We start from the raw sequence: 25,735 nt of genomic DNA on the forward strand, positions 1-25,735 counted from the left end.
ATTGGTTGCAATTTGTTTGGGGTGGATGGTTCTTTATCAATGATGCTGATTTCTTCTTGAGGAGAAAGATAATAAATTAGAAAAGGTTGCATAAGGGTGAAGGAGGGTGATACATCACGAAGTGTCGAAGTGATAAAGGTGGTTTCAACTTTCAAATGTCACAATTTCATTGTAATCCTTGGAAATAATCTCAAGTGGTTTCTCACTCTGTCCCTTTTTACTTTTCTACGCAATGGGATGGTTATTTCCTGTTCCTTCCAAATCTCCTCTCCTGTTGTACGCGGTAAACTTAAAGACCTTCCCTTCGTTAAAATATAATCTTTTTGTATTATTTGAGGCTTGAAACCTCTAATTTTCGAAAGAGCCACAACAAAGGGTCAAAGGTGAAGACTTTTTCTTTAGTCAAATTCTTTTTGGTAAAACTTGGGTGCTCCCAAGAAGATGACTATTCCACAATGATAATACTTATTAGTCTTTGATATGTGTGCCATAGCTATCTTGGGTTGGTTTCTCACTCTGGCCCTTTTTACTTTTCTACGCAATGGGATGGTCATTTCCTAAGTTCCTTCCAAATCTCCTCTCCTGTTGTACGCGGTAAACTTAAATACCTTTCCTTCGTCAAAATATAATCTTTTTGTATTATTTGAGGCTTGAAACCTCTAATTTTCGAAAGAGCCACAACAAAGAGTCAAAGGTGAAGACTTCTTCCTTAGTCAAATTCTTTTTGGTAAAACTTGGGTACTCCCAAGAAGATGACTATTCCACACTAATAATACTTATTAGTCTTTGATATGTGTGCCATAGGTGTTGGTTTAGAAGTTAGGGATGGTTTAGATACTGCTTATTATCGAAAACTGAAAATATTTTAATAAAATAATATTTAAATGTGTGAATAGTGTCATGGGACTCAGTTTTAAAGTTATTTTTACTGAAAAAAAGTACTTGCGGGTCTCGTGAACAGTGCACGGGACCCACTAAAAAACACACGGTGCAACACAAATGCAAACATTGAGGAAAAAACGCTGTATCCAAACTAACACTTATTGTCATCTAGGCAATGGAAACAGCTTATTTAGGTGAAAGCCTGAAATTGAAAATTTTTTACTAAAAGTGTTAGAAAAAAAAAATTAAAAACTAACTGAATAGTACAATGAAAAATAGTTCCAAAAAGTGCAATGGAACTCATGAATAATACCAAAAATAAGTTAAAAACTCAAATAAGCTGAAACTTATAAGCTCATGCCAAATGGGTTTTAAATCTCTCAAAGAACATTTTAAAAAAAGAAATGGTATATCCACAATATTTTCAAAACAAATTCTAAGTAGTGGATTGTTATTATGGGCAACAAAGTAATTTTGATTATGGATTAAAATTAGAACCAGTAACAGTTTATCACCTAATATTTTTTTTTTAAATATTGTGAACGTATCACTTCTCTTAAAAAAAGTATCAAAAATTAATAATAATAATAACAATAATAAGATTTTGATGTGTCATAGGCTCATAGCTATCTTGTGTTAGTTTTGAAGTTATTGTCATCTAAAATTTTAGGTTAAATTACTAAGTTTAAAAAAATGCTCAAATTGATCTCTTAAATATTAATTGTATGATTTGTATCAATTTAGACTACAATTTTCAAAATCAAGTGAATGACATCCTTAATCTTCTCTTCATTTAAATTTTAACAAAATTAATAGTTGGAATTGAGATGATTTATAAATTTTACAATTTCCTTAATAACCTTTGAACTGTACTTTGAGTTAATTTTGTTCAATTTTAGGTGAATATGAAATTTTAGTTTTTTTTTTTTTTATAAATAAAATCTTAGAATAAAAATTGATTTGATTTTGAAAGTTTAGGGACTAAATTTACACAAGTATATTTGAAAACTAAATTGACAATTAATAATCGAGGGAGTAATTCTTTTAGTAGATACGATAGATTTTAAAACCTATAGTATTTGTTTCATAATGATTTTTCTTTACCAACAAGTTAAGAGACCAATGAATTTTTATTTTATTTTGTGTATGGGATTTAAATCCCTTATTCTAGGACCAAAAATTTTATCAATTTAATTAATTGAAACCACAATTGAAGGACTTTTTTTTTTTTTTTGGGAGAAAATGTTAGAAATTTTATTCACAAAACTTAAAAAAAAAAAGGGGGAGTAGGGGGGGGGAATGTACATCATTTGTTGAAGCAACAACAAAGCAAGAGGGGGTATGTTATCCAAACAAATATTAACATTACAACAAGACCCGTTTGCCATCAATCTAGCCACTCTATTCCCATCTCTATGCACAAAAGCAAACTCCAAGCAACAATAGTTATAAGAAGCAACTAGATCTCTTCAAGCAGGTGACTATACAAGACCGTTGGGTAGTGGCCATATTACATGATTCAAACAAACTCAAGATCATTAACTTTGAAAAGAAAAACCAAACTAACGAAAAAAAAAAAAAAAAAAAACATATTAGAAAGACAAAGAACAAAATCGCGAAGAAAAATGAATCCAAAAGAAACAAAATGGAATCAAGAAGTTCTGTAATTGCTAGAGGGAATTGAATGATCCTGGTTTGTATACATCAACAAGATAAGAAACTCTTCAAATTGGTACTTAGAATGAGAGATATTCTTGAAAAAGATGACTTTGATAAGAATTTTTGGTAAAATAGACATGCTAACTGAAATTGAGAAATAGGAATGACAAAAAGTCAGGCATGGAGTTGTTTTTTTATTCCTCGCCCATGCCCCACACTAGCTTCAAGGCAGGTTTTTTTCCCGCCTTGATCTAGCGGGCGAGTATCCATCTTGCCACATCAATTTTTTTTTTTTTTTACATATACAATTTATTAAAAGTTTGAATACATTAAATCAAACTCATAAAACTTTTTTTTTAAACAAGTTATAATATTACAAAACATTCTCAAAACATAACAATACAACAATTCAGGTATTTAGAGACACAAAAACAATTCAAACATAACAATACAATAATTTAAATTTATAAAGAATTCAAATCTTAAAACATAAAAATATAAATTCAACAATACATTAAAAATATCATAAATTTAAAGTTTGAAAGCTAAAAAAGCATATATATATATATATATATAACCTTATAAAAAAATCCTATAAAAAATATTATTTAATTGTTTAAATATAGACAAGGTGAGTATGGAGAAAAATGTTAATTCCCATCCCCATCTCATTTGCTATGCAAGGTGGGTAAAACCCATTTAGTAAGTGCAAGTGAGACAGGTACCCACAAGGGTAGGTTTAAGTTGTCAACCTATTGAAAGAGGGGTAAGAGGAAATTCAAACCAAGGGTTCAAATCCTCCCAATTATTGAAATTCATTTAAAATTAAAATAAAAAATAATTTTTTTTTTTAAAAGGCAAAAAGCTAAGGGGACCGTTTCACACACACCAAAGGCCTACTCATACAATCAGTGTCGGCCCTAAATATTTTGGGACCTAAGACGAGAATTAAAATGGGATCTTTTTTTTATACTTATGTATTAATTAAATTAATATTTATTTAATATTTTTATATTATAATATATTTCATTTAAAATCTATTTTTCTTCCTACTAATAAATCTCTTAATTTTGTGTCAATATTTTTCCAATTACCTGGATCATAAATATTTGAAGGAATGTAATTCAACATGTCATTATTATTTTCATTTTCTTTTAGTTGAACATCATTATGGTGAATTTGTTCATTTGTGACATTTTCATCATTATTTTCATTTTCTTCTAAATTCTTTTGAAGTTCATTATCAAGATTTGTTGTATTGCAAAATTGAACATCATTGTTATCTTGTAATTGTATCATTTCATTATCTTCTAACTTTTTTTGGTGAATTTCTTGCCCATTTGTGATATTTTCATCTAAATTTTGTGTTATATTTTGTTTATTACTAATATCAAATTTATCCATTGATCATTTTTTAGACTCAATTAATTTTTCTTTTTCTTTTTTTATGTTTTTTATATCCAGATGCATATTTTCTAGTAGACATTTTTAATCAAACAATATATTTATAAAGACTAAAATAAAAAATAACTTTTAAGTGTAGAGCAAATGAGAAATAGAATCTAATTTATGTAAAAAGTATTATTGTAATTTCACCGAATAATAACAAATTTTTAGCCATCTCAACCTGCATAAATAAAGATTTATTCATTATATTACCAATAACTAATATATTTATATATATATATATATATATAAACACAAGATTAAAAAAAAAAAAAATTAACACAGCACTGTACAAGCCCAGCGCCCCAGCTTAACCTAGAAGATGCCTGCCAAGAAGGCACCCACAAAAAACATAAAACAAATCCTATTGCACCTATAACACAACACACCCCACACCCCACACGCGCACCCCCCAACACCCCCCCCCCCCCCCCCAAAAAAAAAAAGAGGAAGCTTGAAGGCCCAAACGTTCAGCCCAAGCTTAAGTCTTTAACAAATCTAAAGAGGAGTCTAGTGAAAGGCAAAAAATCAGAAATCCCAAATACCTCAAAAGTCAAAACTCAAAACCCATTCAGCCATTCTTAAGTTCTGCAGAATCAAAACCCAAACGCAGCAGCGGGAAAAAAAAAAAAAGAAGAGATCGGAGGAAGCTTGGTCTAGGGCCGGCCCTGACAGTGGGAGTGGAGAGAAAGAATGAGAGAGGCGGAGAGCAAGAGTTGAAAGAAAAAGCCCAAAAACCCTTAAACCCTAAGAAAATTAGAAGTTCAGTAGAACACAACACACCCACCGCCTTGTTCTCGTTGAAACCAAAACAAAACCTCCACACCCGAAGACAGAGCCTCCTCCTCGAATTTGAAAAAAGGAAAGATGAGAGTGAAAAAGCAGAAGCGACATAGGAAGAGTGTGAGGTTCTACACAGCATGCTTTGGGTTCAGACAGCCATTCAAGGTCTTATGTGACGGTACTTTTGTTCACCACCTCGTTTCCCATGCCATTAAACCTGCCGACAATGCCCTCTCCAACATTCTGTCTGCCCCTGTCAAACTCTTCACTACCAAGTATTTCTTTTCTTCTTCTTCTTCTTCTTCATTTCTTTAATGTTTGAGTTTTTTTATTATATCATTAAACCCCCCCTATTTGTTTTTACTTAGGTGTGTTATTGCTGAGTTAAAGGGACTTGGCATCTCGTATTCTGAATCTCTTCAGGCTGCTCATCTCCTTGCTCCTGCCAGGTCATCTCTCTCTCTTTTAGACACTTCATTTAATGGCTTAAAGAACAAATGACTATAAATGTGGCCTACTCTGATTAATCTGTTGAGGATTTGTAGCCGACCCCAGAAAATTTGGGTCTAAGGTTTTGTTGTTGTATTTAATGGCTTAAAGAACAAATGACTTTGGATAGTATAGAATAGAGGAAAATAATAAATGTGGCAGACTCTGACTAAATAATTTGGACTAAGATTTTTTTTTTTTTTTTTTTATATATATTTAATGGCTTAAAGAACAAATGACTTTGAATAGTATAGAATGGAGGAAAATAATAAATGTGGCCGACTCTAACTAATCTGTTGAGGATTCATAGCTAACCCCAAATAATTTGGGACTAAGATTTTTTTGTTGTTGAATTTATTGCTTAAACTTTAGTCTGTCATGTTTCTATAAGGACTTTTTTTCTTTTCTTTTTTTTTTTTTTGGTTTTTCTTATCTGGAATCAAACTTGTATGACAGATGTGATCATGAGAATAGTACAAGTGCTGATGCTTGCATCAAGGATATTATTGGACAAAATAATTCCGAACACTTCTTTGTTGCTTCTCAAGACGTTGATTTGCGGAAGAGTTTGCAGGAGGTTAGTCTGTTTTGTTTTCTGTTTGACCCGATAGCTTGCTTGATGTTTTTATTTATTGTTATTGATTTATTATCTATTTGAATTCTTATGCTTTTTTTTTTTTTTTTTTGATGCACACAATGCAAGTATAGAAATGTGCTCTTTATATGCTTTGATTATCACATTGTCTATTCAATTGCAGATTCCAGGTGTTCCGGTCATATATGGTTTAAGAAAAGCCCTTTTCTTAGAGCCTCCATCTTCATTTCAACGGGAATTTGTCAAAAACTCTGAAGAAAAACGCATGCATATGACTGAGTTGGAATATAAGATGTTACGGAAGAGGAAGAATAGGTCGGCTGATGAGGAAACAAATGATTCTCCCGATGAAAATGATGATTCAGAGGATGACAACAATGGGATGGGGATTGAAACAAAGCCAAAAACTGCAAGAAAAGGAATAGATGTGAAGGATAAAGTTCAATTTAAGAGAAAGAGGGCAAAGGTTATCATCCACGCTCATTTCCTTTTTGTTTTTCTTGATTGCTTCAAGCTTGTTTCTTGTTGATTAATATTCCTTACATTCTCACTTGTCTGTACATCTTAAACTTGATTTGAAATGTTAAAATTATTGTAGACATAGAACCTTCAAAACCTAGAGTTGGCATGGAGGTTCTAAAGAAGGATAGGAAGTTTATCATAGGGCATTCATGGTGTTAATATGAAGAGCCTTGTTGAGTGCTTCAACTAGAGATAGAGCTTTTGATAAACTGGTATTTGAAAAATATTTGTCAACCCAAAATCATGAAGGTATCTTAAATTATTACTGAGCTGAATAATTTCTAGAACTTTATGTAGCTATATTGGGGGTATATATCTTGATTGTACCTTACGAGCTGCTACCATCCTTGATTCTTCAGAGTAAAGATACTTGTACTTGTATCTGATGTGTGGTATAATCTAATTTAGCTAATCATATAAAAATAATATACTTTGCAGTTTGTGCTAAAAGATGCATAGCTGAGCTGGAAGTGCATAAAAACCTTATATAACCATGCTCAAGTACAAATCTCAAATGACAAACATGATTGTTGAGAAATGATATTATTATAAAGCATTGTCAATTTTTGAGCACATTGTCATGATAAGCTAGCCGATGCCAAAGTTTTGGGACTAAGGCTTTGTTGTTGGCGTTGTCATGATAAAGCCAATTTCTACTTGTTCTAATGCACTGTTCTACCTACGTAGGTCATCAATGTCTCACTACCTCTCAAATTTTGAAAGGTGCTTAGGATTAAAAATAGCAAGAAATTATTTTCTTATTTTGGGATAGAAAATGAACAGTGCTTGTATAAGATCATTTAATTAGAATCATGTAACAGGATATTTGAGACCAGATTTATAGAGAACTGCTTCAACTTTCTAATATCACCATTAACTCTTACAACTCAATGTGTTTGACATTAATTATGTCAGTAAAAATTGAATTGACTGTGGTGTTTTGAATGTTGCTATAAAATGGACCTTTTCTTTTTCATAATTGTCATTGATGCTAATGGGCTTACGCTATCTTGAAAATTGCAGGGCCCAAACCCACTTTCGTGCAAGAAGAAGAAGAGCCAAGACAAACCAAATCTTGTTCCAGAGAGGGTGAGCTTTGCATTATGATTTTTTAATGCTTCTACACTTTATTTTTAATGTTTCTGTGTAAAAAAAAAAAAAACTTTATTCTCTTTTTGTGCTTAATTTCTTGTTTATGATAGGTAAAGAAGTATTGAGCTTCCACTATTTGATTTTGCTAGGCTGAAGAAAAATACTACTTTCTTGATTTTTTTTTTTTAACTCACTCCTGTGATTGAAGCATTGAAGTTTCAATACAGGAAAAGACAGATGGCGAAAATTCTATGAGATCCAGGGGCAGGCAAAGGAAGAGAACACGCAAAGGAAAAAAGATAGATGGGTTAGTGTCAATACTTTCAACGGCGGATCTCCCTTAGGGCCAAGGGGGGCCATGTTTGTTGTCCCCGCTAAGTTTTGAAAATATGCTTTATCCTTACAAGGGACAAGGGTCCCTCTTTCTATATTTATAGTTTGGCTCTCCAAGTTTCATAGAGAACTTACAATTGGCTCTAGAGCTACACATATCCTTTCTTCTCTTATTATTACTATTTTTTAAATGAAACATAGAAATGTTGGGTAACTTTGAGATTATGTTCTTGTCACAGAGTATGAATCTTACTTACAAGGTTAAATGTTTGTGGATTTTAGTCTATTTTTCCCCTCTTTCCTTTAAAGCTTCCTTAAGTAATGTTAATGAAAACTTATGCCTTTTTCACTATTGCCTTGGCCTCCTTTTTCTTGAAGGGGTTATTCAAACCACTTACATTCCACATCATGAAATTCATAGAGAAATATTTGGGGATGTTGAGAACTCACTTCCTTTCCTTGATGATTCACCTCTCTCCCATGTATTGCTCCTTTCTTTGTCGTAACACTCAATTTTGGTACTACTTATAGAGCCTCATCAATAATAATTCGCCACTGTCAGTTTTAAGCCTTGATGGGGCTTGCAACAATCCACATGATTGGTTTCTTACTTTCTTCTTTTCTATGCAATATTTTCATCCGGAGTGGGGCTTGTAATTGCATACCTTTTTATGACTTGAGGTGTTTCCACAATCTTCTCTACAATATGTTTATTTTAGTCTCTGCATTTGGATTGGCAGTGGAAACTACTTTGTTATCATGATTCTTTGGACTCCATACCTTCCTCTTTTCTTACTCTGTACCTTACCCACATTTACTTACAGAGTGGCCTAGATTCCATAAATTGTTAGCATAGAGATTAATGAGGCTTACTCGCCCCACTGGCTACATGACTGAGACAGGTTGGGTCCAGTACGCAATTGGGAGTCTCTTGATCTTGATTTAGATTGGTATTTTGCTCAAAAATATCAAGTAGCTGCATTCCTGATTGCCGTTTACATAAGATCAAACATTCATTTGCAATGTGCCAGATCTGTGCTCTGACAACATTATCCTTGCATCTCAAATCACCAAATTTAATAAGATATAAGCCATTCTCAAGAGAGAATACCTCCACTGAACCATATAGACTCCATAGTGCCACAATGGTTTTCTTGACCAGTGTAGAAGGAAGAGGTTAACCTTGAAATTGGCCTACTTAATTGGCTTCCCACTTACATGTGCCCTTCTCAACTGCCTCCTTTGGTCTGACTGCCACAGTTCCTTTGATCTTCTATTGAGCATGGTACTCTAACTGCAAGATTTCTCTCTGTTCTGTCTGGACTAAGGTTCTTCAATCCTGTATGTATGGGCATTGTGTCCTATCCATCTACCTCCACATTTATATAATCTCTATCCATAACAAATCTTTCCGAGCTTCCAGACCTGATGATTCCAAGGCCTCACCCTCTTTAACGTTTCCCCTTGATGCTTCTCCAATGGAGAATTTCACATGATATTCGTCATTCCGAACTGCTTCCATCTCATACTTTCTTTCAATGGATTATCTTTTATTTCTTGAGCTGTGATGTGTCTTTAGATGGGTTCCCGGACCGTCCACGTCCCCTACCATGACTTCCCTCCTCGTCATGTCACATGTACAAGAAAGCTTAAACTTCAAAAATCATAATGTCGAACCGTGAGCTATGCCATTCCACCTCAAAATCAATTGGTGATGAGGAAAACACACTTAAATCTTTTATGGCATTTGACATCACACCACACGGGCCTATTTTTAGAGTGGTTATAGGGAGTCAAATTGTGGTCCTCTAACACATAAGATGCCAGACTAACCTAGAGGGAAATAGAAAGCAATTGTCTTACTTCAGTTGTGTTATTTTTTATTCTCAGTTGAAGAGATCTTGAAAAGTTACAAAGAAATCTTCAATGAAATGCAATTCACATATAAGTACTAGCTAATGTGATTCAAGCTCTCTCCTTCTCTTAGATATGCCTTATACTGTTGTACATCCATATTCTACCGTTTGTCTTGTTCTCTCTACTATTTTTCGAACCTTTGAGGTTAGAGGCCTTCAATTCTATGAAGACAATGTGTAAGATGCAAGTTTATTCGACTTCCGCCATTCTCACCATTATGATATGGGATATTTTCTATAACATACACATACAAGATTGTTCATATTTTCTCCAAAAGAAAGGATTTATTGGAGGCTAAACTTTGCACTTTGAGCAAAACATGAAGGCGAGAGGTATAGTTCCATACAGAACTTTCTACTGAAGGAAAGCACAAAGAGAACAGTAGGTTATATCTCCAAGAAAGTGGTATTTTGCCGAACTCCTCAACCCAACTTCGACAGCAAAGATTATTGGTTTATATTAACCACAATGATTGAGATCTGGGCAAAACGTGACGCAAGAGAATATGGGGTTGTGGAACTGGAACTTATGAAACCAATTATAAATAATTTTTTTGGTGTTGGTGCTGCACTGTTCCTTACTATTTTTGCAATCATCTTTGCGTGGTTCGTAATTCCGTATAGCGACAATCTAAACTGATGTTCTGAGTTCTGACTCATTTATCTTCATAGTTATAGTGGGAGCCTAACTTCTCTCAAGAATTATGACAATTTGATCATTCTCAAAAATTATGATGATTTGATCAGGAAAGAAGTGAGTTTTCCATATTCTTTTGACTTCAAGACGGAGAGACAGGTGGTGAAGTAACATCCATCTTTATATTAAGAGTTATTCCAAGACCAACATTTACCACATTATGGCAGTAACTCGCTACTTATCACTTTCATATATACTTATCACTTTTACATATATCCAACACTCATATTATGTCACATCAAAGTTGTGGCACAAAAGATCGTGTACTAAATTTTCTTTTATATTAATAAATTTTATTATAAACTAACACCCCATTTTATTCCAAGTGGGCCCTTTTCTGGACCTTGATTTTGCAATGAGCACTTTAGCTGTACTTATTAGTCCTTAAGAGCATCAGCATTGAAGAATGCTACTCTATCCTATTTTATCATCCTAAAAAGCTACTTTATCAATTATACCATATCATTTTATAATACACCCTACATCCAAAAACTCTATTATTTTACTTTTTCATTAAAATATTATTTTTTAATCTTTCTTTATTATTTCTTTCACATCATCACTATTTTTCAGTTAAGGATCTGATTCCAACGGAAAAGTGGTGGAATAAAAAAAAAAATATATATATATATATATATATATTTTTTTTTTTTTTTACCATAGTGCTACAGTACAATTCTAAGTTTAGAATTGTACTGTAGCACTATTGCAAAAAATTTTGCAATAGTGAGGTATACCATTTTTTGATGCAAAGGTTTTTGAGCTATGAAATGCCAAAAAGGCCTTAGATATAGCATTAGCATTCTTCAATGCTAATGCTCTAAGCCTATTATTACCACAATTGGAAGTGACATGTTTTGCCTTGTATATTCAGCTAGTTGATATTTTGGAATTAATATCCGTCTTTGTGTTGAAAGTTGTGAAGTGTCATCTTTGTAATGTATAATTATCTATCAAAATCTGGCCAAGTCTTCCATCAAAAAATAAAAATCTGGCAAGTCTTGCCTTCACTTTTTGGCCTCCAATCACAGCTGCTCACATTTATGTTACCACTCTGTTCTAGCTAGTGCCCGTTTGGCATTGTTGTAAGAACTAGTAAGTAGAACTTTACCCATAAAGCTTTAATAATAGAGTTCTTGTCAAATGAGCTTTTACTGAAAAGCTCTTAGGGTTTTGAGTGTTTGACCAATTATAGTGAACAGTGTTTTAAAGTTTTACATTGTGACATCCTTTGTGGTACCTATCATGCCTGATGTTTGTGGATCAAACCTCCCTTTCCCCACTATCTATCAATCAAGAAAGAAATTTTTTGGATTTACTCCAAATTTTATAGTCTTTTAAAGTTGTTTTCAGCTTTAAGGGTCCCCTTAATGTTCTTTAACAATTGCCATTTTCAACTTAAGAGCTTAACCCTTGAGCACTTCTCTACCCCTCATTCCTCACCAACTTCGAAAGTTCTGAAATACATGATAATCGGATAATATATATTGGATTCACTTTTTCCTTCCTACTTTTGACTGTTGCACCACTTCCTTTTGTATGCAATACCATGTCAACCAACTATAGGTCTATAAACAACTATTAAATAGACATGGTTGACTTCTTTTTCTTCTTCTTTCTCCTTTATTTTAGGGTTAGTAGTGACTAGTGAGTACCGACAGGGTTGACTTCACCTCTACCTTGGCCAACAGTTTTTAGTTTTGCCACTTTTTGGTGGGGTTTTTGACTTTTTTTGCCTTTCCACAAGGAAAAGATGATGCAATGGTAGGATATTCTTTTTCCATGTGGAAAACCATCGCAGATGTGAATACAGAACATAGATAGTGACATGCACCAAAGCCCTATTTTTCAGTGTTGTTTTAGGAACCTTTATTTACTTACATTCCCTAATATTTTGTGCTTTCACTCATTATGCTTGTCGCACTACTGACCCCACCCCACCCCACCCATGTCTATCATGGATGTACGGCAGCCAAATAAATCTTCCATGTCTATCATGGCTCATGTGCCCTTAATGTTGATAATATAAATCTTGTTAGGGAGCACTAATGGTTAGTCCTCCCATTTAGAGACAACCCTCAAAATCTTGTTTTAGCATGAAAAAGGAGATCCAAGTGTTATTAGTATTTAGTAAGTATGGTCCATCCATGTCAATTTTGATCCATTTAAAACCATTTAAAAATTGACCACTTTTCCAACCCAAACCAACCCTACACCCCCAATTTTTTCAGACACTCTCATAGGTACACAAGATTAGTGGTCTACTCCTTCCCTTATTCCATTTTCTTTCTTCGAACTACCAAATTCATAACACATCCCTTCAAAAAGATTAGGTATAACACTTGGCGTGCACATGGCCCTGGTCTGTGTTCATCCAGCATTTTTAAGATGAAAAAACAAAAAGGTGGTCTAGTTGCATTTTGCTTATTCTTTTTCAGTTAACAAAAGGAAATTGGAGAAAAGTAATACAAAATTTTATGTGAGTTTCAAGCAGAGTGCATGGTTCTTGCCCAGTTTTTGATGAGCCTGAAGCAAACAGGCCCCATTCGATAAGTATGTGAAGGCCAATTTATAAATATTACCAGTTTTTTTAAAAACAAAGGATAAAGTACCTGAAGAACTTGGGCCTTCTTTAATTTTATCGAATGTTTATTAGTCATGGTATGCTACTTCTTTCTCTAAATATTTTCGAGAATTCATGAAAGAAACTAATGAAATGGAAAAGATTTAAATATTCATCTCTCTTTTATTTGAATGTTTGGAAAGAAAAATAAAATGGAAAGTAACAATGAAAATCAATTATTTTAATACCCTCATTTTCTTTCAAGCATTTAAGAAAGAAAATGAGGGTATTATGAGGCTTTCAATAAAATTTATTAAAATCCATTCACTCTATTTCCTTACGGCTTGTTTTGGATTAAAGGAACAGGAATGGATGAAATGAAAAGAATATTTAATTTTCTTATTTGGAAGTTTAAAAATAGTATATTCCATTCCATTCTTATAAGTTAATATTTTTACAAAAAAAACAAATGGCATAATAGTAATGTTTAGGCATGTGCATTAACCCACTCAATCCACCCAATTCGTCTGACCCATTCTATCTTGCACTCACCACATGAGTAGGACATTGATTTTCAAGCAAGTTTGGTGTGTTTAACTATTAAAACGAATGATACTTTCACAACATATTCGTAAACATATACAACGACATGGGTATGGTACTCATACATTTTTTTTTTCTTTTAAGAAAAAATTTAGAGAGTACTCATAGCTTAAGACATGTGTTCTTTGATTTATGGAAAAGTGGATCACTTCTAATGATTTTCTTCAATGGTTTCTAGAAGTTGTAAGGGGGTGGGCTGTGCTAGTGGTATTGGGCTGCCTCTTGCTGCACTAAGTCCAAGTTTTCTGGATAAGAGAGTTGGGACCGGCTCAACTTCAGCTTAAGTTGGTCCGGCTTGTGCACAAACTAGGCCAAATCTGCTAGGGACGTGCTCACGGCAGGCAAAACTGTTTCAGACAAATTGGGCAGGCAGACATAATAATAATAAAATAAACAGAAAAAATCTAGCCACTTTTAATGGGGAATTGACCGAATAGCCCTTAACATCAATTAAAATAACAACACTATTTGTTTTCCTTTTACGGAAGAGAAGGAAAAAGAATAACAGAAAAACATCAAATGTTTATAATCATGGGTTAATCGAAATACTGGAGAAATTCGACCGGAAATTCAATCCGCAGTAGTAGAGCCACAAAGGGGAGAACGTCCCTCCTCAAAGCAGTCAATCTCTCAGGAAAGAATCCTACCGTAGAGGTTAACAGCCCTGAGAGAAACGAGCCTAAGTGGTCTTCTATGTAGGTACCTTCGAATTTTTTCTTACAAAGGGCCGGATTTCATGAGGGAGAGAAGGGATTGATTTATCGGTGCATGCCCACCTTTCTAACTCTCACTATTTCTTTCTTTTTTCTCCCTATGTTTTCCTTTTCTATTGCTTTTAAATTTTCTATTTCCTTCTCTAAGTTCTATTCCTTCTTTCCTATTCACGGCAAGACCCTCCTTTTATAGTGCCTGCCGTGACCCGATTTTACTGTTTTAACCCTTAATTCCCTTTGTCTGGTCTAGTTGTACTGGCTGACCATCACTGTGCCGTCTATGTGTCGCCCTCCCATCGCCAGACAAGGAAGAGTATTTTGTTTGCTAGTCTACCGTGGCACCCTTTCCTGCCACGGTCTGGGTTATTTCTCTCTCCCTATCCCTCATGGCATGCACCTAATGGTTCCAACTCAGCTTGCCTCCTTTGGGTAGTAAGCCATCCTAGTAGGACACCTCCCCGAAAGAGCCTGAGCAGGAACCATAAAAATAGATTTTTCCCCTCTCCCTACCACTAAACCATGCCCTCTGATCCTTTGACCCCCCAACCTCACCATGCTCTGTATTGGCTGGGTACAGGCTAGTGGTGCCTGGGCCTTGTGCGTGCCTCCATTCCATATATGTCCAAAACTTGCCTACTGCCCATTCGTCTGCCGTGATCTGGAGGCTCGCCGTCCGTATTTTTTGACTTCTTATGTGGGCTGTTCTTTGTTTTCCCACTCCATTCAAGAGCTGGGCTTTGTCTGATGATGGGCCTTACATTTCTTTGTCCCATTCCTTAGTTTCATTTATTTCTTGCAATGTCATACTGTTATTCCTACTGTAATAACTTTAATCCTGCTAGGCCTCTCTTGAGCCAGCCATTTATTCCTTCTCTCAATGGCTTGGCATGGCCACTGTTTTGCTTTTACTTATGGACTCCTATGTCCCTTTGGGCTTTCCTTTGGGCATCCTTGGCCCATTTGCTTTCTTTGGGCTTTCTCGGTCATTTTGCTAATTCCACACTCCCATGGGCTTTTTACTAACTTCATTGGGCTTCCCTGACCCAATAACCTTATTCTCATCCTTAGGGTTTATGGGCCTGCCATAAACCCCTTACTTTCTTAGTTTGCATTACCTTGGGCCTGCGACAGTCCTTTCTCGCTTTTCTACCTCATACACTGCCCATGGGATGCTATTTCTTTCTTTCCGGGCTTCTTTGAGCCCACTTGCCTCTTCAAGACCTATTTGTTTATTTCTTAGGCCTGTGATCCATTATTCTTGCCGCTTGGGCCTAATGGTTTTGCTGTCTACTTCGTCAATTCTTTGTTGCCCTTGTTATTGGGCTTTCTTTCTCACAAATGGCCCTCAACATTTAGCCCCCTGAACATATGAAACGTTCCTGTGGTTCATTTGCAAATGAAAAGGAGTTTCTGCCCTTTTCTCTTCTCAGCTTTTTCTTCTTCTCTTTTTTTCGCGGGTCTTTTTTAAGCTGTGGACCCCTTCTTATATATATATATATATATTCCTTCCTGCTGCGAACAGGGTTGTCTCTTCGAATTTCCTAGTTTGGCAGTTATTTTCTAAGCAGAGCTGCCACTTCATTAATTTCATCACATTCTGATGGCTGACCCGTCACCTTCCTTCGTGCCATTATTAATGACCTGGGTATTTAAGAAAGAATTCTACTGCACTTTAAACACAAACTCCTTCTTTTCCAAGAACATATACTCTCCATCTCTTACTCTTCACTATCTTTTCCCCTTCAAACATACGTACCCATCTTCTCCGACTAAAACCTCTCACCATGTCGTCGGTGAAAAGCCAAGGCTCTTCCCACCGCAAAGGGAAGGCAATCGCTTCCGACTCTCCCACCGTTCCTAATGTAGGCGAGGAGATGGAACATTCCGAGTCGGAGCAGTCCGCTGAGGAAGAGACGCAGCGCGACCCTAATAGTGAATGCGCTCCTTTGATCGACCCTTGGTATGAAGTCCACCCTCACTTTCCAAAAGTTCCTGGTGACTATGCGCCGCCGCCGTTGGGTCGTGTATGGCTTGCCCTTGTCCGACGAAACCTCGACGTCTCTTGGGCTCCGCTAGCATCTTCAATCCCTGATCTGGCCATTCGCCAAGGCATCTCGCTTCTCGTACCCATTCATTTCGAATTTGGGCCCGGCACTGCCTTGGGTTAGAGGGAATGGGTTGACAGCGAGCTTTCCGATACGGGCTTTATAGGGTTGTTGCAACGAGCCGGCGTCTTGAAAGCTATTGTCTCATCTCGCTGCCTGTCGAACTTCCGGGACCTCTATAACCTCCGACACTTGGTCCGACGGTGGTGTACCACCACCCACACCTTCTTTTTCTCGTGCGGCGAACTCACCGTTTCCCTCAAAGATGTGGCCAATCAGTTACTACTGCCTATTCTTGGTGATGTTGATCCTGCCACTCTAGAGTTTTCTCCGGAGGAAGAGGCCATTGAGGCCGAATTAAGGAAAAGGATAGCTGAAAACGCCAAGCTGTCATACTGGGTTAGTTCTTCTTCTAAGTTTTTTGTTGCTGCTCGCCGCGCGGCTTTTGTTGTGTTTTGGCTTTGCAAATTTGTTTTTGGGTCCCACACCCATTATGCCATAAAACCTTTGTACTTTCGTTTGGCTATTAAAATATCTGCCGGGGTGAACCTGCCGCTGGCCCTCATGTTCCTGGGGCATCTGTATGTCCAATTAAACATCCTTCGTAGTGATGAAAGTCAGGCTGGGTCCTGCCACATTGTTACCTCTTCTGTTCACTGTACCATACTTCAACAGTTATTGTTTGAGCGTTGTGCTCAGTACTTGACAAAGTGTAGATCTACTCGGTTTGCTAGAGATAAGTACCAGACATGTCCGAGAGTAATTACTGACTTTTGCGGTATGTTTGAGTCCGATTTTCCACTTGCTTTTCGCTGGTCTGGCTTGAAGCCCATTGGCCATTCTGTGGTTGAATCTTTTGATGAGGGTGTTGGTTTTTTTTTTAGGGCCTATAGAAACTTGGGTGCAAATTATACTTGTATGGATTCTTCCATGGGTTCGTTTGTTGACACCATTGGGACTACCATCCCCTTGGTTAGTTTTGATGAAATAAAGATTACTTATCTGGCAGCCACTAATACCGGATGGCTGCCTTACCTAGCCGATGAAGGTATTAGGTTTGTTCACTATCCTACCAACCGGGTGAGAAGGCAGTTTGGGTTGGATCAAGATATCCCCGATGACATTTCCTTCCTCATGGAATCTCCTACTTGAATCCGCCCTTTTCTGCGGCATATTGCCTTTGAGTTTTGGAGGCAACGCTTCAACGCCGTTACAGTTCCCGGTTCACTAAGGGAGGGTCTCTGTACTCTTCCCATGTACGGTTATTGGCACGCGGTGATGACTACATTTGTGGATGAGCTAGTGGATAGCCGTGGCTTCTCCCTTATTCCCCCTGATGGGCTAGGTATGGTTATCTCGGTTAACCCTCGCTTGCTTCTTCCTTCTAAGTCTGTTATGGTGTATGCTAGGAAACAAAATCAGTCGGCCATTTTTGAATGGGACGCAGAGAAAAAATGATGGTTCTGGCATGCGGGTGATTATCCTCCCGGTTGGGAGAAAAAAGTCAAAGTAATAAACCTCTCTATACCGAGCAAAAAAGCTCCTGCCAAGCTTAAGTTTGCTGGCAAAACCAAGTTTGCCACCTCACTACCACCTACAGGTGCTTCTCTAGCTAGCAGAACTTGCGGTAGCAAAAGGAAGACAACCCCTCACCACGTACCTGCTGCTGAACGGAGGGTAAGTTATCTCTCCCCTTTTTTTTTTTTACAAAAATACTTCTTAACTTTCTTGCAGCTAACCTTACTAATTTCCTCTGCTTCTTTTCTTTTAGTCTAAGCATAAGGAAGACTCGTCAGTTACCCGCCCTATTTTGCTTGATGAGCCCGAATCTAGGGTAAGTCTTTTTTTTTTTTTTTTTTTTTTTTTTTTTTTTTTTTTTTTTTTTTTTTTTTTTTTTTTTTTTTTTTTTTTTCGGCACATGCTCCCTTTTGCCATGTGTCTTTTGTTTTTTGCTTAATAATTCCTTTGGTCTTCACGTCGGTATATGTTTTCACCTTCTTCCCCTTCTCTTTTTTTTTTTAGGTGGAGCCCGAACCTCTATCCATATATCGCCCTTCTGCTGAGGAGATTTCCGCCTCCATGGGTGTACCAATGGAAGGCTTTTTTGATGGGGCCGATATAGTATTCGCAACACCCGCTCCCTCTGCTGCTACACATAAGGATCTTACAAAACTCCCACTCCTTCCGCCGAGCCGGTACCCAGAGAGGGTACTCATATCGAAAGGGTTGGTGAGACTACACCTTTGTCCGCCGAGACACCCACTCCTCCAGAGAGAGTCGTTTCTCCCACCGCCATTCAAACCAAGACTGCTCCTTCCGTTCTGCCGCTTGTTATTTCGACCAGTGACCCTTTTACAGCTATCTCCCTGGCTGCAAAGGGCGATGCTTCCCTTGTTGTTGCCACTTCCTCCATTCCTGGTTCCGCTACCCGTGGTCCTGATATGGATTTATCCTCTGAGGGGTCCGATGACATTCTTGAGGATCCCGATGATGCGCCCATCCTGAAGAAGAGGATTTTTGATTCCGATGAAGAGGAGAGTGCTTCGCCCGAGCCTGACTTCATGGGTATGTATCTTTCCTCCCCTGCTCTTTCCCCTTCTTTTTTGTACTTGCGTTTCATTTGCATGCCTATCTCCTTGCTTGTAGAGACTTTTGAGGGGCCAGGAATTGCAGCAGGCGTGGGAATGACTGCTCTTGCCACACCCGTAGCGCCCATTCCTACCGCACTTTCAGCACCCTTTTCAATCGTACCTACTGCTCCTGCTTCTGCTGTGCCTACAGTACTTGTTTCTGCTACACCTGCAGCCCCCATTCCTGGTAGCTCTGGCAAGTTTCCTTTTCCTTTTATTATATCCTCTCTCTTTTTTTGTAAATCCTCTCTTCCCAAGTCACGGTTTCTCATTTTTCCTTGCATTTTTTTTTATATAGGTCCACTTCCTACTGCCCCTTCTCAGTTTGAGGTGGGTAGCAGTTCCTCCGCCATCCCGGATGATCCTGAGACCTTTTTTGCCCGCTTTGACCAGCCGGAGGTTAACGACCTTGGTCCAGCAGACTTCTAGGCTTCCGGTCCTTCTTACGTGGATTTTTATGATTTCCGAGTCCCTGAGAATTGTGTTTCTCACTTGGTGATGATCTACAGCAGCTGTGGCAACTTTATGCAAGCATTCCGTCTTGGCCATTCTGCTAGGGAGCATTTCTTGAAGATGTTAGGATGCGTGCTGAACGATATTGAGCATAACTTCATCGATTCTATTTCTGCCGAGAGAATCCTGCAATGGAGGGCCGTGATTCAGGAGGTTATCAATGTGGGCTTTGTTGTGGAGTTTGTTCTTGATCATCTTCGTGAAGTTACCCGAGCCCTTTTTATGAGGAGAGTTCAGCCAGCCGTTGATGTCATAGATGTCCGTATCGAGCTTTTGAAGAAAGAGGTGGCGGATTTGGAGGGTCGTCATGAGCGCCTTCTTTCCGGCGTTAATGGGCCTAGTCGTTTTGGAGACTAGAGTCTCATTTCCAAACTCCATTGATGATGGCGCAGTTCCCTTCCCTTTTCTTTGCTTTCCTGTTTTCGTTATGTCGCACAGAACACTTATATGTTTCCTACAGTAGTTATTTGGCGTGTATTTGCCACAGTTTGGGTTTGTAATCATGATACTACACTTTGCTACTTCTTTTTACTATTGTTATAACATGATGCTAATACTTCGTACTTTTTCATTACATACTCATGAAAGCACGTTACAATTTTTTCTTTTGTGACATAGTCACTTGGAGGAATAAAAAAAAGAGTGAAGGAAACATAAAAGTTTTTTAACAAAAGAAAGGGACAACCACATAACTCTTTCCCCTAAGCAAAATAACGTTTCAGCCATTTCCCATTGATGGGATCCATTAAGTCCCTGCCATCCATTTGAGTTAGGCGATAATACCCACTTTGATGTGTTTCCCTTATCACAAGGGGTCCCTCCCACTTTGGTACAAACTTAGATGGTCCTGCCAAGCCTCACCTGACATGGTCTGCCACTTTTAACACTAGTTATCCTTCTGCAAACACTCTTTCCTTCGTCATCCTGCCGTAGGCCTCAGTCATCTTTTGCCTGTATCTTCGGCTGCATTCCTGGGCTTCTTCTCTCTTTTCATCAAGTCCTTCTAGGTCCTCGAACCTTTCTGCCACGAAGACTTCTCCCTCATTTTCTTTTTCTCGCGTCTACATGACCCTCAGGGACGGTGTCATTATTTCTGCTAAATTCACTACCTCAGTTCCGTAGACTAAGGAGAAGGGTGAAAAGCCTGTGGCTGACTTTGGTGATTTTCTGTAAGCCCAGAGAGCATTTGGCAGGTGCATCACCCATCCTCCCGTATACTCTTGACTCATTTTGCTGATGATCTTTATGAGAGTTTTGTTTGTTGCCTCTGCCTACCCATTCCCCTGAGGGTAATAAGGTGACGACCTGTGGTGCTTGATTTGGTAGAACTCTAGCATTCTCCTTACATCACTGTTGACAAATGGTGTTCCGTTGTCACTAATGATCTTATGGGGCACCCCAAACCTCACAATTATATTTTCTTTGATGAAGTTTGCCACTACTCCCCCTGTGGCCTTACGGAGTGGCACTGCTTCTGCCCATTTAGTAAAATACTCTGTAGCCACTAATATCCATATGTATCCACATGATGGTGGGTTGACTGGCCCTACCAAATCTAGCCCCTAAGTGTGGAAGGGCCATGGGGTGACCATGCTGTGCAAGCCCTGTGGATGGGTATGAATCAAGTTGGCTTGTACTTGGCAACTGTGACACCTTTTCACAAATTCTGCCGCATCCTTTTTCATGGTTGGCCAGTAATAGCCCATCTGCAGCAGGCATCTGTAAAACTTTTTCTTCCCCAGGTGCTCATCACATTCTCCTGAATGCACTTCTTTTATCATTTCTTTTGCTTCTTCAGGGCCTAAACACCTCAAAGGGTCCTCATCATACCCTTTTTTGAAAAGGACCATGTCATGCAATAAGTAACGTATTGCCAACCTCTTAAGCTTGTATCTTTCACTGTGCTTTTGTGGCAGGATGCCTTCTGTTAGGTACTGTATGAAAGGGCTTCTCCAATCCTCGCTGACAAATATAGCGTAACTTTCCTCCCTGTTTGCCGCAAGTTGGCAGGTCCCACACTGGGTTTGGACTTGATCTGCATCTTTACCCATACTTGGCTAATAGAAGCCTGCTCTCTGAAGTCTGCGGTAAAGACTGACTTCTCCGCAAGACCCGCAAGTCTTGTCGTGTATTTCTTTCAATTTTCTCTGGGCTTCTTCCTGCCCCACGCATCTGGATAAAACCCCACCTGGCATCCTGCGGTACAACTATTCTTTTATCAAGGCATAGTCTTTTAACATCTTTAATTCTGCTGCATCGTCTCCCTTTACCAAGATTTCCTTTATGGGGATCCGCCAATCCCCTTCGCCCTATTCCTCCCAGAACTTTTCCTTCAACACCTCAGTGATGGATTCTTTCCTCTTGCTGACTTCTATCCTGGTGCTACTCCATTTGAAGATTATTTGCAAACCTAGTGCAGCTAATGCGTCCATAAACCGATTTTCGTTTCTCGGAGCATGCTCTATTTCAAAGGTTGAGAATTTTTCTTCCATTCTCTGGGTCATCGCTCTGTATGGGGCTAGGCTAGGCTCCTTTAAGGAAAAGCTTCCCTTGGCCTGGTAGACAACCAAGTTCGAATCTCCCAATACTTTCAAATGTTTGACTCCCATTTCGAGAGCCGTGGCAAGCCTAGTTAAGTAGGCCTCGTACTCCGCCGTGTTGTTTGAACAGGGGAATTCCAGCTTAAATGACAGCGCCACTGCCTTGTCTTCTTCATGATACAAAACTACTCATACCCCTCCAGAATGAGTAGTAGAAAACCTATCAAATTTCATTACCCACTGTTCTCTAACTTCTTCTGCCATGGCTACTTCCCCTGGAACTTCATCATCCAGTGGGAATTCTTCCTCTCCTAGAAACTGTGCCAATAAATCTACTATAGCCTGATTTTTCACTGTCCTAGGTGTCCCCATTCTTAAGTCGTATTGTGATAACTGTAACAACCACTGGGATATTCTGCTGGAGAGGATCGACTGTTGTAACAAAACTTTAATGGCATAGGACTTAATCATCAACCATACTTCGTAGGCCAAGAAATAGTGACGCAACCTCTGCGAAGCGTATACAATGGCCAGGCACGCTCTCTCTACCCTTGGGTAACGAGTTTCTGCATCTTTTAAGGCGTGGCTGATGTAGTATATTGGCTGCTTGACACCACCTCCATCTTCCTGAGCGATTAGCGCGCCGATGGCATACGAGTTGGTGGCCAAATAGAGTAGCAGTGGTATTTTATGAATAGGGGCCTGCACCGTGGGGAGGTTCATCATTATCTGCTGTAGCTTTTTGAAAGCCATCTGTTGCGCTTCCCCCCACTAAAAACTTTGCCCCTTCTTGAGCAACTTGGTGAAGGCAGAGGTGATTGATGCCAATCCAAGGATGAATCTTCGGATATATGAGACTTTTCCTAAGAAGCTCTTCAATTCTTTTACTGTGGCCGGAGGTCTCATAGTTGCTATGACCGTGGTTTTGGCCGGATCCATGTCTATGCCCCTGCTATGAACCAGGAAACCTAGGAATTTCCCAGAGGATACTCCGAATGTGCACTTGAGGGGATTCATTCTTAACTTAAAAGCTCTGCATCTTTCGAATACCCTTTTTAACACATAAAAGTGCTCTTCTCTCCTCTTTGACTTAACTACTATGTCATCCACATAGTCTTCTAGCTCCTGGTGCATCATATCGTGAAATATGGCCGTCATTGCTCGTTGATAAGTTGCGCCTGCATTTTTTAACCCGAAGGGCATCACAGTGTAGTAGAAATTGCCCATGGGTGTTCTGAAAGCAATTTTCTCTGCATCTTTTGAGGAGATTCTAGCCTTTTGCCCTTAATTTTTAAAAAATTTAGCAATATGCCCCTATTTCGAAACTATATAGGGATATGCCCCTGTTTCGATACTCGATTACCTTAAAATCGAGTTTCAATGAAATACTCGATTCGTAGAAAATCGAGTTATTCTGAATAAAAAAAAAAAAAAAAAAAAAAAAAAAAAAAACATGGAACTCGATTTTAGGGAAGTCGAGTTCCAAAACGCCGCTATAGGGCTTTAAAACGTCACTATAGGGCTTAAAAACGCCACTAAAGGGCCCCTTGAACTTGGTATGGGACTTATAAAAATTTTTACTACACTGTGGGCCCCTTGAACTAAAGGGCTTAAAAACACCACTATAGGACACCCTGAATATGAGCCAATCACACTTATAAAAAAATTTGCAGGAAAACGCCGCTATAGGGCTTTAAAACGTCACTATAGGGCTTAAAAACGCCACTAGGGGCTCCCTGAATATAGGGCAATCACACTAATAAAATTTTTTTTTTGCATGGAACTCGATTTCCTGAAACTCGAGTTCCATGGAATTTTTTTTTTTTTTTTTTTTTTTATATATTTTTTTTTAAGTTTGATCAGGCATAACTCGATTTTCTACAAATCGAGTATTTAATTGAACTCGATTTTAGGATAATCGAGTATCGAAACAGGGGCACGCTCCTATATAGTTTGCAAACAGGGGCATATTGCTAATTTTTTTTTTTAAATTAGGGGTAAAATGCCAGAATCTCCCATCTTTTGATGCCATTCTGATCTGATTGTATCCTATGAAACCATCCATGAATGAAAACATGGCACTTCCTACTGCGGAATCTATTAGTAAATCCATGTTCGGCAATGGGAATTCGTCCTTTGGACAAGCTTTGTTGAGATTTCTGAAATCTACACAACATCTTATCTGGCTGTTCTTCTTCTTCACTGGTACTATGTTGGATAGCCAGCGAGGATGCTGAATAGGCTTGATGAATCCTGCGGCTAGTAACTTCTGCACCTCTTTGACTATCTGCCCTTCTATTTCTGTGTGAAATATCCTGGCAGACTGGGCCACCGACTTGGCCTCTGGGTCTACATTCAATATATGCGCAACTAGCTCAGGATTCAGTCCTGGCATTTCATTGTAGTCCCAAGCAAAAACGTCTTTGAATTCTTTCAACAACAATATGAGTTCTAACTTCTCTTTTTCTATCAGGCTTGCACTGATTGAGATAGGCCTCGGTTCTCGTAAATCAAACCCTAAGTCAACTTCTTCCAATTCTTCCTCTGCCACAACCTGTGCATCCTTTTCTGCCATAACTTCCTCATCCTTCTCTTCTTCTTTTCCCAAACTTTCTTCAGCGACACAACATGCCAAACTCTTGTGTTGCCCTTTTTGGGTGGGACCCACTTGCATCTCACCCGTGGGCCCCACACACCTTCATAGTTTATACACAATCCTGCCATCAAGGCCTCGGACCCTGATGTACTGAGTTGTTTCGTCTGGCTCTACGGCAGGCGCTTCTTTTCTTTTCTTCTTTCGCACAGTAGTTCTCTTAAATCGGGTTCTGGGTCGTCTTAGACATCTTCCCACCTAGGCACGAAGGTACCTCGTGGCTTTGAAACCGAGTTTTCCCCAGATGGAGCCCATTGGTCATAAAACATGGTTTCCACCAAGTGGGCTTCTGCCTGCTCGAATGGCGAGGGGTTTGCAGCTATGCGTATCATCTTGCCATTCAATCTTCCTTTCACACATTGGTGGTAGGTGAATGGGACCAGTCGGTGTTTGTGTAACCAGGGCATTCCCAAAAGCACATGATAGGATACTTCTGTTCTGACCACATGGAAACGAGCAAAAGAAGCTATAGGGCCTACTTTCAACCACAACTGAATGTGGCCTGTGTGTACTCACCTCTTCCACCAAACCCCGTTACTTCCATCGGGCATCCTTAGATATTTCTTTCTAAAATTCTTGCTGCTTGCAAGGTGTTCAACGGAATGAGGTTTACGGAAGCACCTGTATCCACCAGGGCCCTCTTGATGGGAATTTGATTTATGGATGCTGCTAAATAGAGAGACCTCCTGTGATCTGGGTGTCTCACCTCCATATCCTCATTGCTGAACGTGATTTCTGTTGATTCCTGTAGGAGGGCTCTATCTTCTAGCATTTCTACTAACAGGCATTCCACCCCTGCCTCGGAGGCGATACTTACCAAAGCCTCTGTGGCTATTTTCCTTTCTTTTTGTTGTAAGTCCCAACTGGTCAAATAGGTTTTTGAACTTGGCACTCTGCTGTAGAGTGGTAATCGCCGCGGCAGGCAAGGCCAAGTTCTCTTCCTCGTTTTCTGCCGGGTCTGCATATATTACTATTGCTGCTACACCCTTTCCCTTGTGGTT

The 25,735-nt window shown here is 38.6% G+C and overlaps 1 protein-coding gene across 2 annotated transcripts; it reads left to right on the forward strand.

Annotated features, from left to right (window-relative positions):
* The first annotated feature begins 4,478 nt into the window (after positions 1-4,478).
* LOC115976340 (rRNA-processing protein UTP23 homolog) lies at positions 4,479-8,082 on the forward strand. 2 transcript variants are annotated; one of them, XM_031097564.1, is made up of 6 exons: positions 4,479-5,045; positions 5,139-5,219; positions 5,716-5,836; positions 6,018-6,320; positions 7,400-7,465; positions 7,677-7,767. In XM_031097564.1, exons 1-6 carry the CDS (start codon positions 4,855-4,857, stop codon positions 7,680-7,682), a joined length of 768 nt encoding a protein of 255 aa, XP_030953424.1. In that variant the 5' UTR covers positions 4,479-4,854; the 3' UTR covers positions 7,683-7,767. The 2 variants fall into 2 exon arrangements, with proteins under 2 accessions (XP_030953424.1, XP_030953423.1); XM_031097563.1 differs by having other exon boundaries at positions 4,481-5,045; positions 7,696-8,082.
* The last annotated feature ends 17,653 nt before the right edge of the window (positions 8,083-25,735 follow it).

The sequence above is a fragment of the Quercus lobata genome, chromosome 2 (genome assembly GCF_001633185.2).
Source record: "Quercus lobata isolate SW786 chromosome 2, ValleyOak3.0 Primary Assembly, whole genome shotgun sequence".
Classification (NCBI taxonomy): domain Eukaryota; kingdom Viridiplantae; phylum Streptophyta; class Magnoliopsida; order Fagales; family Fagaceae; genus Quercus; species Quercus lobata.

What these genes read in the sequence shown, in the direction of transcription:
- LOC115976340 (XM_031097563.1), top strand. Translation starts at nt 4,855, where the DNA reads ATGAGAGTGAAAAAGCAGAAGCGACATAGGAAGAGTGTGAGGTTCTAC. An exon ending in CATCTCCTTGCTCCTGCCAG is followed by an intron (nt 5,220 to 5,715) that starts GTCATCTCTCTC and finishes CTTGTATGACAG; the next exon opens with ATGTGATCATGAGAATAGTA. An exon ending in TTAAGAGAAAGAGGGCAAAG is followed by an intron (nt 6,321 to 7,399) that starts GTTATCATCCAC and finishes TGAAAATTGCAG; the next exon opens with GGCCCAAACCCACTTTCGTG.